Here is a 21,335-nt window from a genome sequence, read left to right as displayed (position 1 = left end):
GGCAGCAAAGAAGTATGTCCTGATTTTGCCTGCTGAGTTGTCTTGGTGGTTCTTGACAGTTCCGCTACCCGCCAATCGCCTGGACAGAGAAGCCAATTCACTTTCCAGTTTCCCAGAGTGGAAAACTACCAGTGCCGGCTGCCCATGCCCAGGCAGGGCTCGCTCCATCCTGAGAGCTGGTAGGGCCTGGCAGGCAGGCCAGGAGAAACAGCTGCCACTAGGCCCCAGCTTCCCAAGAATTATTTTCACACCATGCTGCCAAGGTTGAGAGCCTGAAAGGGCTGCTTGTTCCATGATGTTTACCATCTCACTGCTAGCTCCAGACCACGGGCTTACCCATCAATGAGTGTCCTATATGCCGCTTCCAGGAACACACACACATGGCGCACGTGAGGCCCGAGGCATGGGGAGCTGACACCTAGGGCTCGCTGGGCACCAGGAAGATGAGACTGACCAGGAGCAGGGTTATTGGGGTCAACCAGGGGACCCAACACAATCTATGGTCTAAAAGAACATCTGCAATCATAAACTTTAAAGCCAGGAAGGGACTTCAGGAACCAACCCCTCCAATGGCTCTACATTAAATATCAGAACCTCTGAGCCCCCCAAAAGTGAACTGACTTACTCAAGGATGCACTGCTGATGAGTGTAATTAGGACTGACATTCAGGTCTCCTGATCCCTGGTTCCTCTTTCTTCAACCTTTGGCTACCATGATCGAATTCTTCCAATTCCAGAAAGGACAATATGGTCCCATTAGAGAAGCTGTCGCTTGGGTCCCTGCTCCCCACAAGCTCCACATTGGAGGCTACTTCAAACTGGTTCACTATTCAGGTAAATACCTACACAATGGGATCCTGCTAGGAGGCAAGGAAGATTATTTGGGTTCCTCTAGGTACACGGGGCTATTTTGCCAACACCACTTTTGCCCAAGTTGAAATTCTCCTTAGGATTAGCCCTTTTGAATTGCAGCTTTCCTAGAAGCCCAAAATACTTCCCAGAAACAATTATTGCAGAACAGGGGTCCCCAGGCTGTATGGGATTCCAGCATAGTAAAGTGAGAGTCAGCCAAGATACATTCTTCTTCCTGGCTCACAAAGTCAGCAAAGGCTTCACTGTGAAATGGAACGTCCTTCTCTCCAGCAAGGAGGTGAGTTGCAGGGACAGCAGGATAGCCATGAAGGTCAGGAATTGAGAAGAAAACTGGGGCATGGTTTAGAAGCTTAAAACTGGATTCTGCCACTTCCAAATCATGGGACTCCAAGACAAGTTACTAAAGCTCTCTGAACCTGAATCTCCTCATCTTTAATAATATTACCAAGAGGGTTGTTATAGAGATTTAATATAATGAATACAAAGGACTTCATGAAATATAATAGGGCTCCAGGAATGACATCCAGAAGGAGGAAGAGAGGGGACTGTTTGTTTTAAATATTACATTCACTCTCTTTCTTAAGCAATTCAGAGGTTTTATGGTCTTGGGAAGATTACTTAACTTTCAGCCTCTCAGCTTAATGGTAATAATAGCATTTGTTTATAGGAATACTGTCAGGAAATAGGAGTTAACATATACCAAGTATTTTGTAAGGTTTAAAGCAGAGTAATGCTTAGAGCAGTAATAACAACAGTTAGATGTTATGCATTTTTTAGCTATTTTTACTCTCATTCTAAAATAAAGATTGGAATTGGCTTCCAAAATTGTGTAAGATAATAAAAAAACAAATAAAGGTATGCTAAGGGGAAAGAGAATAGGGACAATAAGATAAGCCAGAGAGCTAAGGTTAATATTGGAAATATATTACATTTGGATCTAGACCTTTGCTGGTGATGGGCCGCAAATTTGGCTCTGAGCTTCCCGCCAGCCAATTCAAAAAGCCCACCATAATCAGTTAACATGAATCACAATGGCAACAAGGTAAAAGTGAACTTTTTAGTTCTGTTTCCAGGTGGGATGGAGTCACTTGCAGGAACCAGTATTCCTCCTGAGAATATCTGGAAGACCTAGATAAAATTCATAAAGCATCTATTTGAAAGCATCTGCTTGCTGCCTGAGGTTAAAAAAGTTAAAAATGGGCAGAATATCCACACAGCTACTTTTCCAAAGAGGTTGTGAGCACAAGGGACTAGGACTTCAGAGAAGGGAGAATCTGAGAGGTGATATAACTCCTGCAGCCACGTTTAGCCAGTCCTCAATTTGGAGCAGGGACAGAAGGCTGACTCTGGGCTTTGCACAGGCAAAGTGTCCCCATGGGGCAAAATCCCAGAGCTCCTGAACGAGACTGGGGATCCCTCCAGCTAGCAGCACTTTTCTTGCTGAGTACGTTTGCCAAATGCATAGCTATCTATCACTGGTGAGCAAGTGTCTCAATAAGAAAAGCTCCAATAAAGGCCTAAATATTGGTCTAACCTACTAAAAGCCAACGAATTGAAATTATCAAATTATCACCTTCCCAAGGTGGATCTGCCCTACCCCCCATGGCCAGGGCTCCTCCAATACCAGGATGAATCATTTCTTACGTTAGCCAGGCTTGTCCATAGAAAATACACTTCATTGTTTGGCCTGATGTCTTGAATAGAGGCTATGGCACCCAAAAGACTGAATTTCTCCCCTATAATGCCAAAAGTAAGAGCTTTGCACATATTTAGGTAAATGGAAGCACATTTCCCCCTATTTACAACTGCTAAAATGCTCTGCTGATAGGCCAAAGCAGGGAGACTTGAGGCATTTGGGGAAAAGCACAGAGACTGCTCTCTCTCTGCAGTCTGTAGCTCTCCCGGCCCTCAGACACCAGGAGGCTGGACCTCTGACACTTCACCCTAGCAGCTGCAGCTAGGGCACTTCAGTCCCTCATCCTCCTTCTGGCTCACTCCCTCTGTACTTAGCATTCCCATCCTTCAAAGGGATGATATTCTAATGAACTCCTTCTCAGGTTCCTCACATCTTTGTGAGACCAAGTCTCAAATGGCATAATTGAGATGCTTTTTTGCAGAAAAATACAGAGAATCCTGGGAGCCCCTTGACTTCCTTCCTTCCCACCTTCTCCTTACTCCTCAAGCACCTATTGATTGCCTGTGTAAGCCAAGGACTGTGGTAGGCGTTGCTCATGAATATGCAAGAGATCATTGCTGCACCAAATAAGACAAAGACCAAAGTCATAAACATCTGTGAAGCAGGGGGAAAAAAGTTGCATATTTTTTAACAACTCATCACCTCCTACTTAAGCCCCCCAAAAACCTCACTGTTTTGAATGTCTTAACTTTTACTTTACTTTACTGTGTATGAGTCCAAACCACGAAAAATTCTGTGAGGCCTATCTTGCCACATCCATGCTCTTCAGAGGCCTGCTGGCTAGGACCAAAAGCTAAGTCAACAATCACACTATTCTCCCCCAGAAAAATACACTGCTGTGGATAAGCTTGCCTGGGCACAGGGCCCTGTGTTCCCTTGGAGTTAGGATGGCCAGAGTTCAGGGTTGTTAGAAGCCCCCAATTCCCAAAGGTAACTTGAGTCTTTCTTGGAAACCACAAGGGACCATAATGGTCACTAATGAACTCTTTTTCTCTTTCCTCCCCCATCATCTGTTAAATAGAAACCATTGTTTTATGGTATTTGGTTTATTTTATTTTCCTTTTCTTCCAAAAGTAACAAATCACAACCCTCAATATTTGCATATAACTTCCCAAAGCCCATTAACTTCCCTTATCTCATTTGGGCCCCTAAAATAGCCATGTGAAGTGCAGAGAGTGGAGTTTATTCTCCCCATTTTATAAGTGAGCAAAGTGAGATACAGAGTTTTATCTAAAGTCACAAAGTTAGATAGTGACAGAGCTGGAACCAAACTCTAGGTCTCTTGATTTCCATTGCCATGGTCTATTCACCAACCACATTGGCATCACACTCTGTGTCTGCACTCACTCTCCACACTATCTATAATGAGACCTCAGGGTCAAGAGGAACCACCAATTTGGGGAACAATCTGGGTAGAGGACCCAGGAGGGCTTACTGCCGGTCTACATCTTACAACATCTTGGTCTCAGATCTGTTGAAATATGATAGCAAGGGGCGCCTATGTGGCTCAGTTGATTAAGCATCCAACTCTTGATTTCAGCTTGGGTCATGATTTCAGGGTCGTGAGATCAAGCCCCACATTGGGCTCCATGCACAGTGGGGAGTCTGCTTGAGATCCTCTCTCTCTCTGCCCCTCTGCCTGCTCATGTTCTCTCTCTCTCTCAAATAAGTAAATAAAACCTTAAAAAATATGATAGCAAAAGGAACCTGCATTCTGGTTACAGGATATAAATACAATACACAAAAATCTGTTGCATTTCTATACACTAAAAATGAGGTATCAGAAAGAGAAATAAGAAAACAATCCCATTTATAATTGCATAAAAATAATAAAATACCTAGAAATACATTTAACCAAGCAGGTGAAAGACCTGTATATCAAAAACTACAAGACATTAATAAAAGAAATCAAAGAAGATACAAATAAATAGAAATACATTCCACGCTTATGGATGAAAGAATCAATATTGTTAAAATGTCCACATTACCCAAAGAAATCTACAGATTCAGTGCAATCCCTATCAAAATCCCAATGGTGTTTTCAAAGAGATAGAACAAATAATCCTAAAATTTGTATGGAGCCACAAAAGAATCTGAATAGCCAAAGCAATCTTGAGAAAGAAGAGCAAAGCTGAAGGCATCATGCTCCCCAACTGCAAGATATATTACAAAGCTATAGTAATTAAAACAGTATGGTATTGGCATAAAAACAGACATATAGATCAATGGAACAAATAAAGAGCTTAGAAATAAATCCACACATACATGGTCAGTTAATTTACAACAAAGAAGCCAAGAACATATAATGGGAAAAGGACTGTCTCTTCAATAAATGGTGTTGGAATACTGGGCAGCCATGTGCAAAAGAATAAAACTTGAGCACTATCTTACACCATGCACAAAAATTAACTCAAAATGAATTAAAGACTTGAATATAAGACCTGAAACCATAGAACTCCTAAAAGAAAACATAGGTGACATGGGTCTTGGCAACATTTTTTTTGAATCTGACACCAAAAGCAAAAGCAACAGAAGCAAAAATAAATAAGTGGGACTACATCATACTAAAAAGCTTCTGCCCAGCAAAGGAAACCATTAACAAATGAAAAGGCAACCTGCTGAATGGGAGAAAATATTTGCAAATCGTATATCTCATAAGGGACTAATATCCAAGAAATATAAAGAACTCGTGCAACTCAATTGCAAAAAACCCCCAAACAATCCAATTAAAAAACAGGCAGAAGATCCAAACAGACATTTTCCAAAGAAGACATACAGATGGCCAACAGGTACATGAAAAGATGTTCAACATCACTCATCATCAGGGGAATGAAAATCAAAATCACAATGAGATATCACCTCACACATGTTAGAATGGCTACTATCAAAAAGACAATAAATAACAAGTGTTGGTGAGGATGTGGAGAAAAAGAAATCCTTACGCATTCTTGGTGGGAATGTAAATTGGTGCAGCCCTTATGGAAAACAGTGTGGAATTCACTCAAAACATTAAAAATAGTACTACCATGGGGGTGCCTGGGTGGCTCAGTCAGTTAAGCATCTGCCTTCAGCTCAGGTCATGATCTTGGGGTCCTGGGATAGAGTCCTTTATCCAGCTCCCTGCTCACTGGGGAATCTGCTTCTCCCTCTCCCTCTGCTGCTCCCCCTGCTTGTGCACTCGCTCTCTCTCTCTCTGTCTCAAATAAATAAATAAAAGCTTAAAAAAAAAAAAAATAGAACTACCATGGGAGCTCCTGAGTGGCTCTGTTGGTTAAATATCTGCCTTCAGCTCAGGTCATGATCCCAGGGTCCTAAGATTGAGCCCTGTGTTGAGCCCCCCACTCAGAGGGGCGCTTGCTTCTCCCTCTCTCTCTGCCCTCCCTCCATCTACTCCCTCCCTCACTCCTGCTTGCTCTCTTGCACGTGCACTGTCTCTTTCTCTCTCAAATAAATAAATAAAATCTTAAAAAAATAGAACTACCATGTGGTCCAACAATTCCACTTTTGGATATTTATCTGAAGAAAATGAAAACACTAACTCAAAAAGATGTATGCACCCCCCATGTTCATTGCGGCATTGTTTACAAGAGCCAAGATATGGAAACAACCGACGTGTCCATAAATGGATGAATGGATAAGGAAATTGTGGTATCTTATACAACAGAATCTTAGTCATGAGAAAGAAGGAAATTCTGGCATTTGTGACAACATGAATAAAACTTGAGGGCATTATGCTAAGTGAAATAAGTCAGACAGAAAAAGACAAATACTCTTTGATCTCTCTTATGTGTGGAATCTAAAAAAAATAAAAAACAAACAAACAAACAAAAAAACAAGCTCACAGATACAGAGAACAGATCGGTGGTTGCCTGAGGCATGGGGTAGAGGGTGGGAGAAATGGGTGAAGGGGATATAAATTTATTAAAAAGTAAAATAAGGAATCTAACTATTGTGGGGGCAGTGGAAAGAACCTGCATCCTCGGAGGAAGGACATGGCATAGCATTTTGTTATCACAGGGTGAAGACAGAGCCTGTTAATCAGAAAGCACTTGTCACATACTGAGGATCCCAAAGTTATGTGGCTCCTGGTTTGGGTACCACCCTAACCTCACTTTTGTCCTCATGACCCCACGATGACAAACATCTCCACGCTCTTACTTTTCTATTTGTGCTCTGTGCCTTTCCTTAAGCTCAAATGTTCTCCTTTCCTCTTTTCCCCTAGCCTCACAAATGCTTTCATGTCCGGCTCACTTTCATACCTTCAGTATTTCAACCAATAGGGCACTGGAGACCCGACCTGGTTGGGGAGCACATGAACACTCTGTGAGTCTAACACTTCAAGAGACAGTAGAGCACAGAGGTCAAGAATATGCTTGCTGCAGGTGGATCACATCCTCGCCCTGCCCCTTAGCGAGCTCTGTAATCTTGAGTGGGTTACCTAATGTTTCTGAGCCTCAGTTTCTCCTTTGTAAAACTGGAATAATAAGACTACCTAATTCATAAGACTATTGTGAAGATTAAATTTGCTGACACCCACTTAGAATGGCACCAGAACTATATTAAGTGCTCGTTGGATATTAGTCGGTACTCTTTTTTGAACTCTGCATTCTCTTTTTCCCTTTGGCACAACCAAGGATGTTTGAGGGGCGGATGAGCTTCTGTTGTCCCCAGAGAAAGATACTTTTACTGGCAGGAAGGATACCAAAGGCCACCCTCAGGCTAGACTTGACAAACAAACATATAAGCAAGAAAGAGCCAATCTGGGCAGCATCAGGCATTGCTTGCTTAAGAGAAATTCAAGCAGGGAGGTCTCTTCCTAGACTTTTTATCTCCCTCCGAAGGCCGTGTTCAGGCTGAATAAAACAAGCAAGCAATCTCTTTCTCTCCCCTGACCCCAACTCTCTTTCTCTCTCTCTCTCTCTCTCTCTCTCTCTCTCTCACACACACACACACACACACACACACACATACAGGCACAGCACTAGCACCTCATATCTGGTTTCAGCAATCTGAAACTAGTACTACAGTCTCATTAGATGAGGCCCCACAAACCCTCTCACACATCTCTGGGGACATGAATTATGAGAGCCCATGGAAACAAAAATGATTCTCCAATTTGGAAATGTGTGTACATAACTTAACATGTATCAGCTTTGGTGGGAGACAAGGTGTTGAGGAGAAGGGGACAACTCTGTGCAGAAGGGAACCAGAGCATCTCTAGTACTTTGGTTTCTTTGCAAGGCTGAGTCAGTCCTGAAGGGCTCCTAGCTCCAGCCTTGCTTGCTGGGCATGCGAACGAGACCAAGGCTCCAAGAAGGAGCCCTGTATGATCCTGTTAGTCTTCTTCTATTCCTCCACCTCAGGCTGTCCCTCAAACCCCAGTGACCTCTCACCCCCATAAATGCACACTGGCAGTCACAAAAAGGAAACCATGAGGATGCCCAGCTATTATATGATTATTGGAGAAAGGTCATTTCCTCACTAGTTCCCTCGCGGGGCTGGGTGGTTTTAGTGGAATGAACTCGGGGCCGGGAGACTGGAGCCTTGGGTTCCTGCTTTACCATAAGCTAGATCTGTGCTCATGGACAAATCACTCACCCCCTTTGACACCACTTCCTTTATCTGTAAAACGAGGAAGAGGGACTTGAATATTGCTAAGGTCCATTGCAATACAAACAGCCTAAGATGCTAGTTGCCTAGACCTGAAGAACTCACTGGAAGGTAGGACTGATGCTGGAAATAACAAAACCATAACGATGAACCTAAAACAAATTTGGAGTCTATAGGAGAAGAATTCCTCCTCTCAAAATCCCAACCCCCTAATGTCCTTGTCCCTCCCCTGTAAGTAGAACATTCTAGACACTGAAAGAGGACTCCCCCACCCCAGGGCTCTGAATTGCTAGTAAGTTGCCCGCTTTCTAGGAGGGGAAAGTGTGGAATGGAAACAGAAAGCCCCAGCACTGCCCTGCCCTGGCTCCGCACCATGGATCCTAAGTGCCTGGGTTGCCTGTTAGGGAAAAGAGCTGTTTCTCCCTTTTCCAAGTAAAAGCAGTTATCGCAGGCCAAGTCAGAGGGTGGGACCAATCGCCCTTGTGCTCCTCACATAGAGCAATTATCTGGTTGGTCGGGTGAGTCTTTAGGACCTCAGACCCCAGGGGCTCTGTGTCCAGGGTAATCAGGTCACTTTTACCCATCCTCCATGAGAAATCCATGAGATTCTGGGCCCTGACTGGCCACCGAAGGAGAAGCCTGGAGGAGTCTGACCTTGGTGGCTGATCAAACAACTACTACAGCCCAGAGTATTCTTATGCTTCATTGTGAAGTCCAAAGACTTCCCTTTCTCCTGGAGGTACTCCCAAGCTCTCCAGTTAAGTCCTGTAGCCCAGCCCAAGTTGGGAAGGAGGGGAAACTTGACCCAAGGACCCATGGGAGGATGGAAAAGCTGCCCCTTTGGGTCCCTCACTCAGCGCCCTCCACCAGGCAGCCCATGTGTACCTCTCCCTCCCTTCCAGCCACTGGGTACGCTAGTCCTTCTTCCTGAAAGACTTCTTCTTGGACCCATGTCCACAGAAAAAAAGCCCTACAAAAGGCTTCTAGTACTATGAAACTCCTGTAGGTTAGGCTGGGGCAGGTTGTCTGTACCCAGCCTGTCATAAGAGGGCATTTCAGGGTTTAAATTTTAAAAAATATTTATCAGCTATCTTCTTTGTGCTTCACCTCAAAGGCAAGGTTGTTTTAAAGTTCAGATTTTAGATCCCTGAGTCTGAGAAGTGCCAGGGAGTTGGAAACAAGTGGATTTTCTTACAAAGAACAGCCATGCAAGATCAGGGACCCTTCTTCCAAGCCCAAAGCCCATCCACATCTTCCAATACAGGCAGTAAAGCTCCCACACCATAAAATCATAGTGACAGAAAGGCTCTCACAGATCATCTAATCCAACTTCATCTCACTACAGGTGAAAGGATTAAGGGAGTGCGAAGAGTACAGTGGCATGCTTAGTGTCACACAACTAATTTAAGAACAAGCCAGGATCGTAACCAGGTTTTTCCTCAAAATAAATTTCTAAATGAGTTGAATACTATTTTCTAAGTGAACTGCAAATCAGTCATCAGAATGTTCTAGTAATATCCAAATCATTTGTTGATTTGTAGAAATGTTTTTCAGAAAGTGTTGGTATGACTGTTTGACAGGGATGCTACCAGCTAACTGATACTCCTGAGTCACGATTTTGACAGAGGAAACTGCCTCAAACTTTTCCAATGACTTCCCCATTGAACCGACAGTCATTGGGACCTGGTCCCTTGTGCGCTGTTAGAACTGGAAGATGGCTCAGCACACTGCACACTCTAGAACTGGGTACATAATCCTGCGTGTCAGCATTTCCCACGGGGACCTGCAGAGCCTACACTGCAGCCCCCAGGGACAATGCCGCCTTCAACACTGCCACTACCAGAAATGCCACCATTACTGCCTGCCCCACCACCTGCTTTGCTGCCCCTGTCAGAGCTCTGCTGCTGTAGAGTAGCGAGTCAATAGACCTGCCATCATGTCATGACCTACTACCTGTATCACCCTAGCACCACTCTGCAGCCTCTGTGGGGTGACGCCAGCAGCCATGACGAAATCTCCAGAGTGGGCTTAAATGAATGAGCTTGTTTTAGATTAATTATATTATTAATTAAGTTTAATGCTTAACCCAATTACTATTTGCCAGGCAATATTTTATATCAAATAATCTATTAAAATATGTGTTGATATTTTAACAATTGGCTCTATACCAGATCTGTTTATAACCCAGTTCTCCTGGCTTAAGTCCAAAATGCCATCTATTTATACCATGTGACCAACCTATGGGGAAAACTTAACTGGCCAAGAATTTCCATCTTTCAAGAAACACCAATAAGGACTTCTAAAAAGCCACCCATAAATCCATAAACATGTGTTTACTATATACCTACTCTATGTTAATCAGTGTGCGTGCCCTAAGACTCCATGAAGCCCAAGCTTTGTGACCAGATCCTTTAACACAGATTACAATTTCCCATTGCTTGTCTCTAGCTTACCTTGATAAAATAGAAGACATGGAAGAGAGAAGGATTAGTTCTTCAACATACCTCAAATATGCTATGTTCCTATAAAGATCTTTGCAAGTCAAGACCTTTATTTCTTCTTCCCTGGCAGAAAGAGCCAATAGAAATAGTTGACAGCAGGAGTAGGGAGAAAATGTTTTAAAGATAACTGTTTGCTGTCTTCAAACAGCTCGTTTCCTGCCGGAGGGCTACCACAGTTTCCTCTCACACAGATGGCTAGCTCTTTTGGTGTATTCATGAAAATGCCCTCATGTCATTTCAGTCTCTGTGAATGTGCCTGGCACCAAAACTTTCTACCATTCTGCCCACACACAGTGACACTTCCTAGGAGATCTAGTCAGGGAGATGACAATGGGTTTGCTACATTGAGCAGGAGGCAACCACCCTTCAACCAGGTGAGAGGAACACAGAGGAGAAAAATGAAAGACTGGTGAGTCAAAGTTCAGATCTGAGATGTACCAACTAAGCTCATTACAAGAAAGTAGTAAGACACTGGGTTTATTAAACCAGTAAATCTTTGATTTTAAGGTGTTTTGATTATACTTCCTTTTCAGGTATGAAGACTATCCCACGGAGACGGAATTCTTGCAAGAGGAAGAGGGTGAGAATGTTCACAATGTACCCTCATGCTATAGGAAAAGGACAAAATAAAAATGTCCTCAAAAATCCAAATACAGCACGCAGCAACTGAAACTCTCATATGCGACCATGGAGGGGCAAATGGGTGAAAGCCCTTTGGAAAACTCCTTGGTGGTATGTAGAAAAGCAATTGTATATGACATATAACCCAGCAATTACACTTCTAGGTGTACACTCCAAAAGGCTGAGTACATACTTCTACCAAAAGACCTTTACGAGAATGATTATAGCAGATTTATTCATAATGGACGCAAACTGGAAACAATCCACATTCCCATCCACAGTAGACTGGATAAATAAAATAGTCAAACAAAGTAACATTATACAACAATGAAAACAAACAGCTGCCAACTGCATGCAATGAACATCACAAACAACACACTGAATGAAAGAAGCCAGACACAAAAGAGCATTTAGGCATCATCTGCTTCCATTTATATAAAGTACAAAAACAGGCAAAATTAATCTATATTGTTAGAAAGCAGGATAACAATTAGCTTGGGGTGAGGGTGGGGAGAAGTGGCTGGAAAGGAGCGCGAGGAGAGCCTCTGACGTCTGGTGAGGTTCTGTTTCTTAATCTGGATCCTGCTGATGGATGTATTTGGTTTGTAAAATTCATCACACTGGGCACCTATACTATGGGTACTTTCCTGTATTTATATTTGTGTCCACACGAGAAATGGACAGCAGTCCTCCCCCTTCCCTGTACTCAGGCCTGTCGCAGGTAACTCTTTATGCCCGCCCACTCTGACGCTGGGTGTGGCCACGCCATTTGCTTTGGCCAATGAGATTTCAGCAAACACGACTGACGCATCGGCTTGAGAAATGCTGCACGTCTCTGCTTCTGCTCTTGCTCATGTGCAATTTCCATGAAAATATATCCACACTAGTCTGCTGGAGGAGAGCACAGCAAGGTGCCCAGTCGTCAGAGCCAAGGCCATCGTAGACGAGCCAATAACCAGCTGACTCCCAGATATGTGCAGGAACCCAGAGATCAGAACAACAGTTCAACCAGGCGGAGTCACCAGCACTACACAGGTCATTAAGAGGCACTGCTGTGTAATAGTCAAGTGATAAAACTGTACGCTTCAATTTAAAGTTAAAATATACAACTAATTTTTTTTTAAATTGGGGGAAATGAAAAGATTCCTCTTCACACATCTATTTTTGAGTATGGCCACACCCGGTAGGAAAGACTGCCAAGATCCAGCAAGACCAGGGTCCCAAAAGCACAACATGACATCCAAGTAAAACACAGGCCTGAACCAGAGAAAAATAACTGGAAACCCAATCTGCAGAGGTTCTAGAAGACATCTAAAAGTTCTCTCCTTCTGTTTCCTAGAAGATGCAGAAGCATATGGATGCTTCTTCCACTTCCCTTTCTTTCTTTCTTTCTTTCTTTTTTTTTAAATTCCCATTCACTCCACTCTACTTGATATCAGGAGCCCTTTCACAATAGTCAAGATGTTACACAGACACAGGACATTAGTTTCTGATTCTGCTTAGGACATGTTTCATCATGAAAGTAAAAGGAAGGAAGGAAGGGAGGGAGGGAGGGAGGAAGGGAGGGAGGAAAAGAAAGAAAGGAGGGAGGGAGGGAAGAAGGGAGGGAGGAAGTGAGGGAGGGAGAGAGGAAGGAAGGAAGGAAGGAAAAGGAAGGAAAGAAGGAAAGAGATAGAAAGAGAGAGAAAGGAAGGAAGGGAGAAAAAGAGAGGGAAAGAAAGAAGGAAAGAAGAAAAGAAAAGTAAAGAAAAAAGAAAGACAGACCCTGTGGATACCCTTGGCAGGGCCTTTCCCAAGATAAACACTGATGGACTTGAATGTCCAGCTGGTCTTCTAGCATGTGGCTGAGCAATGGCTGTGTTACCTGGATTAACCTGAGCTTTTGCAGAACTCAAGATGGGCAGCAGCAGGAGCAGCATCAAGGGCATCCTGGGAACGGAGGTCAGCTCAGAAGATGGTGTTGGAACTGGAGCCTGCAGCCCACCAAAAAATGCAAGAAAACAAGAAAGAGGAGAGGAAATGAGTGAGACAAATACTATCAATATGAATGAATATGATTTTTATGATTATATTTGTGTTCTTAGAGTCTTTATTTCTATATCTGGGACTTCAAATCACAGACTTTGAGAATCAAGTGGGATATTCAAGAGTCACATGATGTAAGAATTCCCAAACTCTATTAGGTCATGGAATTAAAATTAGCAAAACTATAGGCAGGTAACAAAGTTTTACTACAATACATACTTACCCAAATTGTGAATGGTGATAAACTAAAACTTACATTTATGAAGTTTTCATAATTTTGATACTGATTCCAATATTAAACCAAGAAAAACATTCAATTATGTTAATGTGTTTGCCTTTCAAAAGATCTAAGGTCAATATTTATCGGTACCTGGGATTCTGTATCTTTAAATTTCCCCAAATGACCTGTGTGGTAAGGGCTTAGAGTTGAGACATTAGTATGAACTCATGTTCAGCTTAACAGAGATACATATGGTTACAGATGGAACATTTAAAGATATAGCATATATACAGGTTAGTATACACACAAGTGTCTCTTTGCTGTATCAGCCCAGAGGGCCTAGAAGCCAGACACCACAACAGCAGCAAGTAAGTCTGGTGCCGCCATCTTGGTTTTTAATACCATTTTCCAATAAAAGAAACCAGAGTTCCCTGGAGAAGTGGCTGATCCCAGGCCTGGGGTAGGACACATACAGAATCTTTTAGTGACAGAAATTGAGAAAGTATACACCCAAAAAAATGATGGGGATGTATCAAAGGGACACAGGAACCAAGTGAAAGAGTTCCCAGTGGTCAAAGCTGGAACAATGTGAGTGACAAAATACATAAAGTAGTTTTGGACTATAACTCAAGGTATAAGAAATATCTACAAGTCCATGTTGATATAAACAAATGACTGAATAAACAAATGGGGGAGAACAGAAAAATTTCCCATTCAAAAGAATTGTAAATAATTTATGCAGACACTTGGCTCTTAAAGAGGTGGCACATAACCTCACCCCTTAGGGTGAACTACACACAGTGACTTTCTCCCAAAGAGCCTGGAACGGAAATGGAGAAAGGAACTTTTCAGTGGAGAAACTTGATGAATACTACCTCAAGCCAGGTGATGGAGGTTAACCTCACCTTTGATAAGTCATATTGATACAACATCTCCTGGATATGATGTGATGAGAATGGCACTTAGCCTCTGTGATCTTCCTCCTAAAAACTCATTACCTCAGTCTAATCATAAGAAAAACATCAGACCAATCCCAATTTAGGGGCATTCTACAAAATTCCTGTTGAGTCATCCCCAAAACTGTCAAGATCACAAATACAAGAAAGTCCCAAGAAACTGTCCCAGCTAAGGGAGTCTGAGGAGATATAACAACCACATGTAACGTGGCATCCTCGGTGATGACCATGGAACAGATAAAGGACGTAGGGGAAAACTGAGGACATCTGAATGAAGTACAGACTTTAGTTAATAATAATGTATCAACATTGGCTCTTCCACTATGACAAAGGTACTGTACTAATGTCAGATGTTAATAATAGGGGAAACTGGGTGTTGGGTAAACAGGAATTCTATGCACTATCTTTGCATTGATTCTGTAAGTATAAAACTGTTTGAGAATAGAAATTTTATTCAGAAGTTTCCACCAGGTAACACTAATCCAAACATTGGATCTACTGTTATAAATAATACATAATTATAAAGGGAGACAAAATTCATTCAGCTAGGGTGATTAAAGAAGGCTTCATGGAGAAATCTGATCTGATCAGGTTCTTGAAGACTGATTAGGATTATAACGGGCTATAGTGGGGATGGAGTAAATAATACGCTAACAGAGCCAAGACCCCTTTTGAGGAAACAGAAGCTTTCTATGATATTTTCTAGGCAGTAGAACTCTGACCTGCCCTCCTCAAAAAAAGTCATTAAAAAAAAAAGCAGATATTCAGATGCCTGAAAAGGATGGAGCCAAAACTAATCAAACACACAAGACTAAAGTGGCCTTATGGTGAGGGGTCAGGGGTGGTTTCATGGCACTGATTGGATGGGCTAAAATATGTGTCTCCCAGTGTGCCTCGTCACTGCCAGCAGCAGGAACACAGTGTTTCCATAAATGAGTCCCCAAACTAATACGCCCAAGAAAGAAACACAGGCAGATCTTGGAGACCTTGGTCGCGGCTATAATCCAACACTGGCCATGGCCATGATCCACGATGTCCTTCCACAAAGACCCAAGCTCCTTGTGTGCAACCATTCGGCCTTGCAAACCCTGCCTTGGCTAACCACCCTCTCCCTTTGTAGAGGAGTCCTACAATTCTCTCTTGTGGCACCTTTCTCATGAGTTGTGGGCCATGACTTTCTCCCCTCTATAACCTTCCCCAGTGGCTCCTTCTACGAGGAATGTCTTTCACACCTCACTCCCTTCACCAAAACACACACTAATTTTGCCTCCATTAGGTCCTCCATAACATGGTTATAAAATGATCCATGTAGTCATTACCTTCAAAATAGCTTATTATTGTATCTCCAAAAGAATGCTTTATATTTTGTACAAAGCAGGTACTCAAACATGGTTATTAACTGAACGAAGCAGAACTCACTGGATGCTCAAAATTTTTTGACTGAATTTCCTTTTGGAAACTGTTACTTGGTTTCAGGCTGTGAATCTCCAAAACAAGTGATTATTTCTGCTTTGCTTGCTGAAAAGTAAGGTGTCAGCAGCTAATAAACAAAGAAAAACAGAAGTACCCTAACTACACCATGGATCTCTAACATGTGCCAAAGACTCTCTCATGTAATATTCACGGTAACGCAATGAGGTTAGTTTTCATGAGCAAGGTAATTGAGGAGGAAGAGGTTAAAACTGATCCGGTTACACAGTTGACAGGTGCCAAAACTCATGTGAACCCAGGGGTTTGTATTACTCCAATATCCACACAGGTTTTGTTGTTTGTTTTGTCTTTGTCATCATACTACACTCTCCTTTGATCTGGCCTCTGCCAACGTCACCAGAGCTACACTCCTCAGGACCTCTGCCAAAATGCTTCATGCTCTCTTTGTCTGGATCAAACCTCCGTTCGACAGTCACTTCCTCCGTAAAATACTCTCTGGCCCTCTTACTTGTTACGTGCACTAAAAGCTTCTTATTATTTTTCTAAATAGAAATGATCCTAGTTTCTAATTATGTATTTATTGCTGTCATGTCTAATTAGGGTCTTCCTCACCCCCCATCCCCATAAGTTCCATGTTTATTCTACTCACCATTGCTTTCTCAACACCTACCAGAGTGCTGGATAAATATTTGCAGCATGAATTAATGATTGCCTTAAGCCACATATTCAGTGACTACATCTGGCCACACTAAATTCCATACCCTAAAAGGAAGTGTACCCAAGGTTTATGATAAGTGTACATCACCCTTTTCTGCCCCTTTGAGTGAGTTTTTCCAAGGGTTCCATATTTAAGCAATGTGACACGTGAAAGGAACCCACAAACATACATGGAAGAACTTCAAGGAGGTAGAAAGGCCCTTCTGTACCCACTTCTTTGGTTAATAGTACAAATTCCTTTGACAATTTATTCAAGCTTTGAAAATAAAGCTCAAACTGCAAATATCGCTAGTCAGGGGGTGTTCTTTCATCCATTTTTTCCAGGAACTGTTCTCTAAGTGTCTACAGGTGCTATTCCATGTGCTAAAAAAGGCAGCTTGGAGCTGTCCTCATGGGGCATGTAATCTATAAGCAAACAAGGAAATAAATAAGAACTCTAAAGGGATATATGTGCCATGAAGAAAATACAGTGCGGTGAGGTGGTAGAGAGTGAATGAGGGCTACGTCAGGTAAGTTGGTCAGGAAAGCCCTGTCTGAGTGTGGGATTGGCACAGAAATATATAAAGAGAACAATGAAGAGAATAAGGACCCAGTAAAGACTCATATATAAATGGGAACTTACTATATTATATAAGGGGTATTTAAAATCAGTGAAACGGTTCATTTGTATTCAGAAACAAATAAAGGTATATCCATAACTCATACACAAAAGAGAAAGTCCAAAATGTAGAAGTAGAACTCTAACAGTATTTCAAGAAAGTATAGGAGCATTTGCTAGAAGATCACTGTAAGGAAGGCCTGCACAAATGAGACAGAAAACAAAATCCAAAAACAAAAACAAACGATAAAAATCTCCATCAAAATGTTAAATGTCTTTGAGACCAAAAGAATCATAAACTTAACAGCAGGCTAAGATAGTTATTTGATGTTTTATAACAAAATAATAACCTATGCTCCATATATTCCACTTATTATTAGTTACCCTAGAGAGAGACTTATGTATCTGCACAATGAGTGTGTGTACAAAGAATTGCTTTGCAATATTTTTTAAATTTTACTTTATTTCATTGTGGTAAGAACACTTAACATAAGATCTACTCTCTTAACAAATTTTTTAGTATTCAATACGTTATTGACTGTAGGTACAATGTTGTACATCAGATTTCTAGAATTTATTCATCTTGCTCAATCTTAATTTTATGCCTGTTGTCCTGGCAACCACCATTCCACTCTCTCATTAGGTAAATTTGACTATTTTAGATCCCTAATATAGTAGAATTATTCAGTATTTGTCCTTCTGTAACTGGTTTATTTCACTTAACATAATGTCCTAAAGGTTCATCAATGTTGTTGATATTACAGAATGTCCTTCTTTTTAAAGGCTGAATAATATTCCACTGTGTGTATATACCACATTTTTTATTCATTCATGTATCAATAGATATCTAGATTGTCTCCACATCTTAGCTATTGTGAACAGTACTGCTATGAACGTGGGAGTGCTAATACCTCTTCAAGATCCTGATTTCAATTCTTTTGAAAAAATACCCAGAGGTAGGATTACTGAATTATATGGTAGTTCTATTTTTAAATCTTTTAAGGAACCTCCATACTGGTTTCCATAGTGGCTGTGGCCAACTTATGTTCAAGAAGCGTGCCACGAATACACAGTGGGGAAAGGATAGTCTCCTCAACAAATGGCATTAAGAAAACCAGATACCCACATGTAAAAGAATGGAATTGGACCATTATCTTACACCACACACAAAGATCAACTCGAAATGGGCTAAAGACTTGTATGTAAGACCTGAAACTTTAAAACTCCTGTTAGAAAACATACGGGAAAAGCTTCATGACATTGGCCTTGGCAATGATTTCATAGATATGACACCAAAAGCAGAGGCAACAACAACAAAAATAAACAAACAAGACTACACCAAACTAAAAAGCTTCCGCACAGCAAAGGAAACCATCAACAGAGTGAAACACAATCCATACAATGGGAGAAAATATTCATAAAGTATACATCTGATAAGGGATTAATAACCCAATTTTAAAATGGGTTAAGGACTTGAGTAGACATTTCTCCAAAGAAGACATACAAATGGCCAACAGATATGTGAAAAGAATGCTTAACATCACTAATCATCAGGGAAATGCAAATCCAAATCACAATGAGGTATCACTCCACACCTGTCAGGATGGCTAGTATCAAAAAAAAAAGGAGAGAGAGAGAGAGAAATGTGTTCTCGAGGATGTGAAGACACGGTTGGCACAAAATTTTTTTTAAATAACAAAAACATGGGGAAATTTCTATGAAGAGGGGAATGCTAGAAACTATGATATATTCCTACTGTGAAATACTATGCAAGACTTTAAGGGCGCCTGGGTGGCTCAGTTGGTTAAGCGACTGCCTTCGGCTCAGGTCATGATCCTGGAGTCCCGGGATCGAGTCCCGCATCGGGCTCCCTGCTCGGCAGGGAGTCTGCTTCTCCCTCTGACCCTCCTCCCTCTCATGCTCTCTGTCTCTCATTCTCTCTCTCTCAAATAAATAAATAAAATCTTTAAAAAAAAAAAAAAAAAAAAGACTTTAAAAGCATGAGCTGGGTAGTTACATGGTTAGGTGTCCATGACATGTGTTTGGATGAACAAAGAGGTTACAAGATTTATGTGAAGCACACTGTATTTATGGGTAAGCACACACACACACTCACATACATTTACACATACACAAAAGCTCTAGAAGGGTAAACCCCATGCTAATAACAAGCTTCACTCTGGTACTCACTCCAGTGCTCAAATAAGAGGGTAAGTAGAGGCACAGCGAGGACCCTCAGGAAACAGTGCTGGTAACAGTAGGCCCCTCACTGGAGATTGGAGTGCTTGGCAGAGGAGACTGGGAATGGTGATCAAAAGGAAACCCTAGCCTTATTGGTCGTGTTTTGATTCTTAACAAGGAAAATATGTTCCTTGTTAATGTCTTTTATATTGGTTTTTCTGACCTAAAGCAATTTCCCAGGGGCAGTCTATCAGAATCTGGAGGGTGCTTTCCAACCAATCATGCATATCCCAGAGGTTAGAGGTACATGGGGAACTCATATCTGAAGAATCACTTGTGGGACTGAGCGGTATTATTGATTAGTACATCTTACACATGAATAAAGTAGAAGCAAAAAAAACAATTGAGAATTGCTGCTTATACCTTACTTTGTTTTTTGAGAACACTTGCACTTCAGTAGGTGTTTATAAATGCATTATTACTGGGCCTTAACAACAATCCTAAGGAGAAAGATTACCACCTCCCTTTACAAAGTAGGAAAGTAAGGACTGATGTCACTTCACCCACTCACGGCCCAATATTTTCCAAAGAATATCAATGGATATGTAGCTCAGAAAGAATGTGTCCCTTGTAATAAAGAACCCACTTCCCTCTTCACAGTCAAAATCCCCTCCCCTAGCCAAGCTGGATGAACACACACTCCAAACTGACTCCATAGGGCCAGGACTCCCCAGGCCAGGACTCCCCAGGCCTGACGGGAGACGGTTGGCTCTCCATGTCAGGTCTGCCCACACCGGGATCTGCACAAGCTGTGGGGCAAAGCCATCAGGAAAATCAGGAAGCAAATGGAAGGTAGATGGAAGTGTGGCAGCCACAACTAGAAACTGGCAAGAATGAAAACAAACAAACAAACCAAGAATCTAGAAGGTCAAACTTCTTACAAGTTATCTCGGTAATTGGGTGAACTTCTAAAAGCCTCCTTCTGAAATACAGAGCCACATTATGGTGAAAAAGCAAGTCATTGGCACATTCTGCCTGGCACCATCCCATCCTATGGAGAGTTTGTTCACACAGGGAGGGCTCGCTCCTGGTCAGTCCCATGTCGCCCGCAACTCCAGGTCATACACACCTGGGGACGAACACACTCCTCTTCTCCAACTGCCTTGAAAAGTTACACAGTTTCCCTAGTAACAGGCTCTACTCTAGGGCCCAAACAGGGTGGTAAGTGAGGATGGAGCACAGAGGAGAGGGGTCTGAAATGCCTTTGGGCTGCTGAGTGAGCAAGGGTGAGCAGCAAGGTCAAGTCTCTCACTCTATACTGGTCGAGCAACAGCCTTTTGGGGCTCCCAAACACGAGCCCTGTGCCTTGTCTCTTCCTTTATTATAGAATTGAATGCACATGATAGATGATAGATAGATAGATAGATAGATAGATAGATAGATAGATAGATAGATAGATATTTAGATGATACATATTTAAATATAAAGAGAAACACTTTTAGAAATGTAGCTATCATAGGTAACTGCATTTATGTGGGGGGAAAAAAGCACCATCGTTTCCGCTCTGTGATAATATGGCAAGTTAGGGAGAGCAGGCAACCCTTGGGACCTCTTGCCCTAAAATGGATGGAAACTTCGAGCACTTTTCTTCCTCCCAAGTACCTTTGAAGTGACCCTAACTTACAGACAGTAGAGCTTTCTTCTTCCCCCAAGTCTGAATATTAGCACAAACAGTCTTTTTCTCTGAAGCAGAACTAGAGGTACCCCCCACTTTAAGAAGTGTCTGAACTTGCCAAACTCATCAATCATGAAATGCTTATCCACATTACGGAATAGTTCTTTGCACAACACTGAAGTGCCAGGTACCTTTGAATAACAAGTTTCCACAGTGTACGATTACACTAACA

At 42.0% G+C, this 21,335-nt stretch overlaps 1 protein-coding gene across 4 annotated transcripts in view; it reads right to left on the bottom strand.

Moving 5' to 3' along the window:
• The window catches only part of DDR2 (discoidin domain receptor tyrosine kinase 2), a 189,050-nt gene that overhangs the window by 47,427 nt on the left and 120,288 nt on the right, over positions 1–21,335 (bottom strand). For all 4 annotated transcript variants that reach the window (XM_032422046.1, XM_032422047.1, XM_032422045.1 and 1 more), the window contains one exon: positions 13,165–13,273. In XM_032422046.1, coding sequence (XP_032277937.1) covers positions 13,165–13,273 — 109 coding nt within the window. The remainder of the gene's footprint in view (positions 1–13,164; positions 13,274–21,335) is intronic.

The sequence above is a fragment of the Phoca vitulina genome, unplaced genomic scaffold (genome assembly GCF_004348235.1).
Source record: "Phoca vitulina isolate PV1807 unplaced genomic scaffold, GSC_HSeal_1.0 scaffold26, whole genome shotgun sequence".
Taxonomy (NCBI): Eukaryota; Metazoa; Chordata; class Mammalia; order Carnivora; family Phocidae; genus Phoca; species Phoca vitulina.
Note: the sequence above shows the minus strand (reverse complement) of the source record. Positions and strands in the feature narration are given on the sequence as shown.